Source organism: Eucalyptus grandis, chromosome 9, assembly GCF_016545825.1.
Source record: "Eucalyptus grandis isolate ANBG69807.140 chromosome 9, ASM1654582v1, whole genome shotgun sequence".
NCBI classification, from domain to species: domain Eukaryota; kingdom Viridiplantae; phylum Streptophyta; class Magnoliopsida; order Myrtales; family Myrtaceae; genus Eucalyptus; species Eucalyptus grandis.
The window spans coordinates 21,206,583-21,216,808 of NC_052620.1; the positions used below are offsets into that span (position 1 = coordinate 21,206,583).

The following is a 10,226-nucleotide window of genomic DNA, read 5'->3' on the forward strand; positions in this document are numbered from 1 at the left end:
CGCCATTCAATTGATACTACCTTTGGTATCTAAGTATTTTCAACCCTTTAGGTTAAATTTGATCATGCAGAAATTTGAATTGAGATAGGATAGGATAAGGCGAAATTAGAAATTCTCTTAATATCCTCTAGATTATAGAAAATTCTATCATACGTTTAATGCAATCTCGGATAGGATTGAAAATCTTTTAAAAAAATACAGCATCGTGTCCAACTCCTTTCACCTCCACCCTGCCACTTCCAAATTTCCCCATAGCGGCCCAAGTCTGCCGTCCACCTGACCGGTTTCCTTGAGGTTGCCATGCGAGGGTGGCGAGGGCCTGTCAACGTCACAGAGATGGAGAGATATTGCTCGACAAGAATGATCTGTGTTGCAAATGGATGAACAAACTTAGACTGTGCAAGCATGAATTATTCACTGCTTACTGTGAAGGTAATCATTTTGCTTTGTTTAGCTTATTCACGAGTTTCCAGAGTGATGATCACCGGGGTATTTTGTAATTGGTAGCCTTTTTTTTTTTTTTTGGGCGCATGGAGTAAAATGTCGCCTCAAAAGACTGTTACCTTGGAGTCATTTTCCTCCCACTTAGATAGAAGAAGAAGTGAAGACAAAAGAACGGAAACAGCAACAAGAGCAGTGAAGGCACGGACCAGATCGACTTCATCCTCGGCTGCTGGAACACGATTGGCACTGTTATATGGCGACAACAATGATATGGTGGTCAAAAGCAACTACAATTAGTTGTCATGGCAGTAGTTCCCACGCATAGACCTACTAAATAGGTAGGCCGGGTAAGGTTTGGATCAAGTTATAAATGGTCCGACCCAAATTGATCAATTAATTCATTTATGACCAATTTATGCATAATGTAAATTTTTTTACTCATACCCATCCCAACTCATATTATTAAAACATTTCCATATTTAACTCAATTTAGGATAAATTATTCTCATGATTTTTTTAAAGATTATATTACTAAAAGGCTTTCCCAAATCTAGGAAAGCCTTTTTTATGCTTCTTTTTAAATGGTATTGCTAAAACATTTTTTCAATACAAATTTAGTACACAATTTTAAATTTTTTTTTTTTTTTAAAAATTGGGGCTCTGTTTTTTTCTTGAAAATCTTTTTAGGAAGTCATTTTATATGAAAATATAATATTTTTTCGATGTTTGCTTAAAATTTGAAAATAAATTAAAAAATTAAAAAATCTAATTGGATTTTCCTCCATACATTCCTTTTAATTATTTTTATTCTTATTTAAAAAAATCGATTTTTTAATTACTTTATATTTTTATGTTTAAAAAATAAAGTTTTAAATTTTTTAAATTGAATTTTTAATTTTATTTTATTTTTCCATCTCCTTCGATTGGTCGTCGGTAATAGCCGGCAAGGCTCAAGTTTATCTGATTCTAACGAGGTCTCAATCTCGCTAGATTGGCGAGCTCAAGCTCACCCGAGGCCAACAAGCTCAAGCCTCGCCAAACTTCAACAAGGTTTCGACCTCACAAGACAAGTGAGCTCGAGCTTCACCGGCCTCTTGTGAGCTTGTCCCTTGCCTAGCCAACCATCACTGTTGCCATGGCCAAGCACCAGCAAAGGAAGATGGAATAAGGATGAAGAAATGAAAATTAAAAAAAATAAAATAAATAATAATAATAATAATAATAATAATAATAATAATAATTTTTAAAAATATATTTTTAAAGGCTAAAGAGGGAGAGAGAGTGTAGGTGAGCCTAGTGGGTTGAAAATGGATTTTAAACTCAATTTATTTAAAACTAATTTACTATAGCCTTTAAGTTCAAAACCCATTTAAAATAGACTCTTCAAAATTGAGTGACCATTTATGTTTTAATTGGGTCATATATGGTTTTAAGACCTATTATGATAGGTCTACGCGGTGGCTGGCGGCACCATATCCACATGCATCAGTCCATCACTCCATCGTCGGAAAATAACCTAGTTTTTTCTTGTTTTGTTAAGTTATTTTTTAATTCATTTATCCAATCAGATTTATCCTACCCTTGTCCCAAATTTCTTATATAGTATTTTATCTCGGTATATCCATTCAGGAGGATGTTGCCAAACATTAGATTTGATAATTTGTTATCATATGTGTACTCAAATCCAGATTATCAAACATAAGCTTAAATTTTATGTCTTGGATTCGCTAAATTCTTTGACAATACAAGTTTTTGGCCCATCAAAATTTGAGGAGCCCAGTTTTGAAGAGGTCCAAAGATCAAACCAAACAAAATTTGTGATCAGCCCATGTCTTACCTTAAATCTGTATATGACTAAGAAATTAAAAAAGTAGAGGAAGACCAAGTGAAACGCTATTGTCTCTAGCGTTCCAGTGGGTCTGAATGATACTTTATAGCTTGCCCCGATTTGAAACGATACCCTAGCAAGATGTGGCATTTGGGAAATTCTTGGAAGTTGTTGCCACATCTTTCAAAACTATCCAAAATATTCATATCAGGAAGTGGAGACACCTGAAATTGCTTATGAGTCACTTGGTCTGTTTGTCTTTTAATATCACAAATGAATTAGTTTATGGCATTCTTGTACTTGTTTATACATTTTGATGATTGTAGCCGAGTGGTGGGGGTTCTTATGGAGATCAATGTCTAGAATTGAAGAGCTCTGCAGTTAGGGTTTTGAGTTTGACTTGTAGCTCTTCTGGATGTGAACGCAATTGAAGTGCGTCTGAGGTGGTGAGGTATTAGTTTTATTATTTTCTATGAGAAATCTATTAGGGTTTGCTTCTTTGGAAAGGGAAGAAATCGTTAGCACCAAATGAAAGTGAGTGATTTAGCTTTTGTGATGTAAAACTCGTAAGTTGAGACGACAAGAGGACAGAAATGCTCAAATGAGTTGGAATGGTTATAATTTGGAAGATTTCCCATCCAATGATGAGTGGGTAAGTGAGAAGGAAAGTCTGGTTCCTCCACATAAAATAAAGTGGTCAGAAACAAAGTGGACAACATTCATATGTCATATACAACAATAAAAATATTGAATCATTTGCGCTAAGCATTTGAACCTCTTTTCACAAATCAGAAACAAATGAAATCCATGCGACGCATGGGCCTTTCACTAGTATCCAAGAAAAGGCATAAGACTTCAAGAGCGTCACTATATGACATTGTGACATTGTGAACCATTTTTCCTATTTCGAGAAATTGCCAAAAAAAAAAAAGACCATCAAGACACTTTTTCTCTTGGCCGAATGGAAACAGAGTTAAGAATCCATCAAGGGCAATATACCGTTTAACTAAAGATTACGTAAGGGAGAAAAGTTCCTTCAAAACCAGGGGATGATTCTGTAAGGAAGGAATCATGTCATTAGCTAAAAATACGATTCTGATTCTACTTGCTTTACGTGAGATGAACAAAATCATAGGCATGACTATTAAGTTGTTGACTGTACTTTAATCTATAACTATATAATCAATATAAAAGGATCAGGGCCAGAGGGTGTCTGGAAACTCTTGGGTTGAATACTGGGCCTAAAAGAACTTATACTAGGCCCGTGATGATATAAATATTATAGCATATTGATTCATTCACACGGTGCGATTTCGATTCCCTGCATTATTATCAACAAAGAATTTCTATTTGGGCCACTCACTTGGGTTTTAAGCCTGCGTTTTCCCCAGTCCATGTGGTTGGTGGGATATTCTATATTTTGAGGTTATCTTAACTAAAACCAACTTCTCTCGTGATAAAGAAAAAAACACGTCCTCATCTAGAGATAGAGTCTATATATGTAGATGCTCCACTACTCAGGAAATATTGTATAGGTGCAATATGATCAGTTGGTTATGCCATATTAACTGTGGCGTTAATAGATAAAATATATGTTTTTTTCAATCAAGTTTATTTTTTGTTCGCTACACTTTCATCGAAGAAAATGAAATGTGTGATTTTTAAATCTAGTTTACCCTGTGTTTCGCTACACTTTCATCGGATAAAATAGAAAAAAGAAAAAAATATCATTTATTTATTTATTTATTGTTTTCTTCTTAGTGCGTAGTGCCAGTCTATTGGCTGCAGCTGGGCAAATATTAATGAAGTGCTGGTCCCAAGAAAGTGCTGTAGAAATTAATGGTAGCTCCTTCCATTATAGGCCTAATGAAATAAGTGCAAAGATAGTTTGGGAATAGAACCTGGGCCTCGGTTTGCTGCCGCTTGAACTTTACCCTGCTCATCCGAATGGACAGAATCGCCTTAAGTACGTGTGGCTTAGCAAAATAAAGATAGAATTAGTGCGTCCTTTATCTGAGGGAAAAAATATTTTGCAAATCAGTTTTTGAGCTTTCGTGCATTTGGGTATTGAAAATGATCAGAACGGATACTTATGATCAAGGGAAAATATGCCTGAAAAGAGAAAAACAATTTCCTGAAAAATGATTTCCCTAAAGCAATTTTAAGTTCTTCCTCGTTTCACTAAAAACTTCATGATAAAAGAGAATAGTTAATTTTCATTTATTTGATAGTTTAATAAAATTAATATTCTTGTTTATCCCAATTTAAGCTTGTCTTTTTATTACTCCATAAAAAGTGATTTTCACAAATCGATTAGCTTTTTGTCATTTAAATACACTGATGATTCGAAACAAAAATGAGAGAATTACCCATGAAAGACCTTATTAGTAGGGGCAACACCAAAAAAAAAAAAAAAAAAAAAAAATACCTTATGCGCTATCGATCAAATCAGTGGACTTTATTCCAATTCAATTTTGGTCACGCACTCTTGCAGCAAAACAATCTAAGTCCTTCCACTCAATTTGGCGTAACTAGCATATGATGTGATAATCCAACTTATATCGAAACTAACATTTGCTAATATGCTACGGATCCGTACAACAACCTTGCCAGCTAAATTTAAAGAAAAATTGGAAAAAGGGTAACCTACCATCTCTCGACCCTAGTCGAGGACCTGTGGCCGCGTGAGAGTCGGCCACTCTTGCAAAGATCCCGTGAGTGTGAGTGTCGCTAGCCTTGCCAATGAAGCTCATTTTCCCCTCCCACGAGGGTTATCGGCCTTGCCGGTGAAACTCGTTGTCCTCTCTCTTTCTCAATTTTGTTCTCTCTTTTTCTTTTTCATTTCAATAAAAAAAAAAAAATCAGTTGAGGTCGTTATCAACATGGGTTACGAATAATTCCACATGGTTTGGCTGAATTATCACGTTAAGTGCTAACCGTACAAAATTGAATCGAGCGACTAGATGGGTCCGCCTCGAAGACCAATGGAGTACCAAATTGAGTAAATCAAACTTCAGAAGGATCAAACAACAGAATCTACTTTTGGCGTTGTCCAAGGCTTTTTACCTCTTGCAAATACTTCTTTTGTAAGTCAAGTAACGTGAAAGGCATCTGGTAAAAACTTGAAAAGCCTTTTTCACACATCATCTATGAGATTCCAACGCAAAGTCCGATGAATCATACTCCATTCGGTCAAATGAGGAGCAAAAGCTTGCTTTATTGAAATATTTAATAATTCATTTATCTATATTTTTATTTATTTTGTCCCAAGCTTTACTGAATTTACTCTTAAAAAATACAGGGAGCAATGAATGCTTTTATGCGCGGAATCGCACAAAAGCATGATGCTCGTCTGGAGTTGATGGTGCGCTGAGTAACATGGGGAAAAGCCTTTTTGACCTTCTGAATTCGGGAACGGACATCGCCTCTGGTCGTGCCTGATTTTATACTCATTATCACATTAAAGAACCGAAAAGGTCATTCATGTCTCCAACTTGCCTCCTCCACCAGCGCTTCCGTCCGGCAATCGTGCCCAATTTGCTCGATCCCCATATCATTTTGTAGGACAAAAAAAAGCAGCAGCAAAAAATATCACCATCAAAGTTAACTTTGCTTGAATTGGCGAGACATGGAAGTTCGGTTATTATTTAGGTAAGTTGGAGATAAGAACATCATAAATATCATAATTTTCGTAAGGCATTTACTTTGACGGCAACTTTTTAAAAATGTTTACCGTAAGTGTTCGTGAATTTTAATGTCGTGCCAGATTTTTCGGCATTTAAAGCGATCGGTCAACAAATTGTGGCCCAAGTATTAATAATTTTCAAAAATTATGGTGCCAATATGACTTTTAAAAAGCATCAACATAGGTGTCACTGATTTTAATGTTGCCGTGGATTTTTCAACACTTAAGTGATCGGTTCAAATGTTATGACATCGATATGGACTATTTTAAAAATTATTATACAAGATGAGCTATGGACAATTTATGGCACCAAGAGAGTGTTATATAAAAGTTATAACATTTATATTGTCCTTATCTTGGCAAAGTTGTGTTTGAAGACCAGATTTTCTTGTACAAAACAACTTGAGTTAAACATGAGAATCCTTAGAGGTTTCAATTAAAGTTCCATTCTTTCACAAGAAAATTTCTAATAGTGGCTTAAAGTATAGTCGTATTCTATATATATGTACGTACGTACGTATGTATAATGTGTCCAGAGTAAATCTTATTTCAAATAGGGTCTTTGAGTGGATAAATTAATCTTGAATAAAGATCCAAACTTGCTAACCGGCCAGTTTATTTCTGCAGCTAGAGCAGGGCAATTTTTGTCTAAAATTCACATATGGGTAAGGAAAATAGTATGATCCGAAACCCAAACACCCCTCGATCGAATTTTGATCAAATGGTTCTTCGCGGATTCTTCCATTCTCCATCTTACAACCCCGCTCCCTCGTCTCTCCATGATCCTCGATTCTCGACATGGCCCCTCTATAGTTTCAATACCTAAGCAAGAGCTATGAAGATATATTCTTGTAGCAAATTCCATGTAAAATAAAAAAATAATAATAATAATTGAAGAAGAAAAAGAAGAAGAAGAAGAAGAAAGAGAAAAACCCTAGAGGCAACTTGCTTGAGTCCGAGATCTTGGACTCTGATTTTTATTTTTTTGGGAGGGGGGGTTGGTCGATGACTCTGAATTCAAAGCAATGGGGAGTGATGGGGACATCCTCAAATCGGGATAGCATTCAAAAGGTGGCATCAATTAAAATCCCGAATCCTTCGACACCATAATAAATTCGCCCCCCTCCTCCTCTCTTTTCCCTGTAAAAAAGGCAACAAGTCCTGTCCGCGCCTAATGCTGCCAAAACAAAAACCCAACTTGCGCTTCCCGCCATCCTAGGCGCCGAAGCCAGAGAGGAAAAAAACAGGAATTACTCCGGTCGGCTTGACCGCTTTTTTAAGACACTCAGCAACGAAGCGAAGCATCAAATTAGCAAGTTCGCAGCTCTCAATGGATTTAAGTAATGTTTCCTATTTTAGGTCGTGGATAATCTTTTGATTTTTACAGGTAACGGGCAAGTTTGTAAAATTTTTTTCTTTTTTTTACGAGGAAATAAAATTGAAGATGGGTATGTAATGTAAAAGATGGTTAAAACAAGAAAGAAGTCGCCTTCATGAAATCCCAACTGCTTCGCTGCAACCGATGTGAACTGTTTCCGAGCGAAAGCAGCGAACTCCCCCACATGAGAGGGTCGCCAATCGATGGAAAAAGTTGCAGAGATTCGGTCCAACTTGCAGCAACTGAATTGCGGCCGCGAAAAAGATGTGATTTTTTTTTTTTTTTAATCTTTCATTGCATCAAAGAAAGTGTCTGTCTCTCTCTCTACTACATCTCTCTCCTCTGTAATAATGGAATCAATATTCACAGTCGCCGAAACGGAAAAAGGATAAAGGAATCAATTGAATCAGGACCCTCGGATTGACCCCAAAAAAAAGAAAAGAATCATCCGAGAAGACTCTGCTCTGTCTGTGCTCTGTTCTAGCCAAGCTGACTCTGTTTTTGGAAGTGGAACGATTCTGATCATCGAACCGTCACCCAATCCTCGGAATGTTCCCAATTCGGCCTCACCTGGCTCGCCAACTCCCCAATCCGATCGGTCGCCGACGAAGAACCCACCGAGACCTCCAAGGCAGCGTGCTCTGTAACGAAGGACTGATCAGAATCCACCTCAGAGGAAGGCGAAAGCGAGCCCGAGCCCGACTCCCGACTCGTCCCTGAAAGTTGTAACGAAACCCAGTCCGGGAAATCGAAGTGGCACCTCGGAGAGGAATCCGCAAATTCGTCGGCTCCGCAATCTCTTACGACCTCCTCGTCGTTGTTGACGCCGTCGAGGGCAAGGAAGGGGTGCTTCAAGAGCATACGGGCGGTCCACCTCTTCTTCGGGTTCTTTGCGAAGCACTTCATCAAGAAGTCCTTCCCCTGCTCCGACAATCCCTCTGGAATATCCGGGATTTCTTCTCCGACCCCGATTCTGATCATAAGGGCGTACGCGTTCGACTCGGCCCGCGACCCCCACGCCGGCCTTCCCGTCGCCATCTCCACCACCGCGCACCCGAGCGCCCATACGTCCGAGGGCGGCTCGTACTCGTTGCAGTTCACGGACTCTGGCGCCATATACATGGGCGTCCCCCGCCACTCGACCCCGCCCCGTTTCCCGCCCTTCGACAACCGCTCGCCGGCTCTCTTCGCCAGGCCGAAATCGGCGATCTTGACTTCATCGCCACCATCGGGGAATACGAGGATGTTCTGGAGCTTGACGTCGCAGTGGACGAACCCTTCGGAGTGGACGAACTCCAGGCCCTCCAGGATGGACCTCGCGTGGCGTCTCATCTCGGGCTCCGAGAGGGGCTTCCCCCTGGACTTCATGCTGTCGGCGAGGCTGCCGCCGGCGGCGTACTCGAGGAGGACGTTGTAGAGCTCCTCGCCGCCGCCGTGCTCGGCGGTGAGCGAGTCGCCGAAGCAGCGGACAATCCGCGGGCAGTCGCCGAGTTCGCGCAGGACCCGCCTCTCGTGCCTGAGGGAGGAAGACAGGGCGGCGTCGCAGGACTTGACGGCCATCAGCGGAGGGAGGCCGGAGGGGCAGGTCCCGGCGGGCGCCGCGAGGTGGACGGTGGCGAAGCCGCCGTGGCCAATCTCTTTGCCACGGACCCAATCCATGGCTTCGCGCGAATCTTGAGGGTTTTGCAGGGCTTTGAGAGAAGTTTTTCAGAGAGAGGGCGGGCGATTTTGCGCGCTCTGTCTCGCGTGGGTTTTGGCTTTTGGTTGGTGAGGAAGAATGATGAAACAGAGGAGCCGCTGGCACGCGGTTTTTATACTGCCGAGGAAAGGGAGGAGATCTTTTTCTTATTTTTATTTTATTTTATTTTATTTATATATTTGCAATTTTTTTCAATTTTATTTTTTTAATAAGATGAGGGCGTTTTTATTCATTCTTCTCGATTGGATTGGATTGGGCACGTGAAAGACCAGTGGTTCTTGAAGGAGGGAAGACCCAGACGAATTTCCTCATGCAGCGCACCTGTCGCGCCAAAAAGAAAATAATCATTAACGTATAATAGCTTTAATTATATAGCTTTAAAATTCAAAGAAAATATTAAGCATCGCTCAAGTATGAACATATAACGCGGGTTTTTCTTTTTTTAAATTAACACGGTGAAGTTAATAAAAAATTGGTTTTGATGCGACAAATTGGAGGGAATCATTTAAACTAGGAGGCTCATTAATGTATCTAGTAGGAATTTACCATATGGCCTATAGTTTACAGGTTTTGTATTCAATTTTAGTATTAGTGATGAATACCAATCCAGGGTAGGCCTTGGAATCACACTAGACCAACTCTACGTGGTATGTTTGAGTTTAATTCATTAGCTATTACCAGTCTAGTTCTTGGTTCTTAATGTGAAATTGGACGAAGAAGCATTTTCTATTTTGTAATTCATTTTGTATATCTAACAAGTGAAAAGTAATTCAGTGTGGTCTTCTATTGATTGTTTTAGGTAAATAGCAAATTTAATTTAAATTTTTTGTTAAGTGATTAACTATTTTATTTTGTTTCAGGTGGTAACAATTTTGAGCAATTTTTTTTTTTTTATGTATGAATGAGGAATATAGTTATATAATTAATTTTTATATTATGTGTTTAAATTTTTTATTGTTCATTTTATTTTAAATCCCTATCTTTATTGATTGTTACTTTTGGTGAATAGAAAATTCTATTTTCACTTTAACTTTCATATTGCTTAACTAAGCGATAAGTTGGACATTTCCCAATTACTTTATATTCCTCGTTGTTTTGTATCATACTTCTTGTCATTTTGTTAGTTTATTATTTCGTTGTAACTATTATTTGTCTTGATTATAAATAAGGTGATGTTTCACCAAAATTTATT

The 10,226-nt window shown here is 38.7% G+C and overlaps 1 protein-coding gene across 1 annotated transcript; it reads right to left on the minus strand.

Moving 5' to 3' along the window:
* Positions 1 to 7,373: 7,373 nt before the first annotated feature.
* Positions 7,374 to 9,097, minus strand: LOC104418559 (mitogen-activated protein kinase kinase kinase 18). The gene has a single exon (XM_018863102.2). It carries the CDS (start codon positions 8,992 to 8,994, stop codon positions 7,858 to 7,860), a length of 1,137 nt encoding a protein of 378 aa, XP_018718647.2. The 5' UTR covers positions 8,995 to 9,097; the 3' UTR covers positions 7,374 to 7,857.
* Positions 9,098 to 10,226: the final 1,129 nt, after the last annotated feature.

What these genes read in the sequence shown, in the direction of transcription:
- LOC104418559 (XM_018863102.2), bottom strand. Translation starts at nt 8,994, where the DNA reads ATGGATTGGGTCCGTGGCAAAGAGATTGGCCACGGCGGCTTCGCCACC.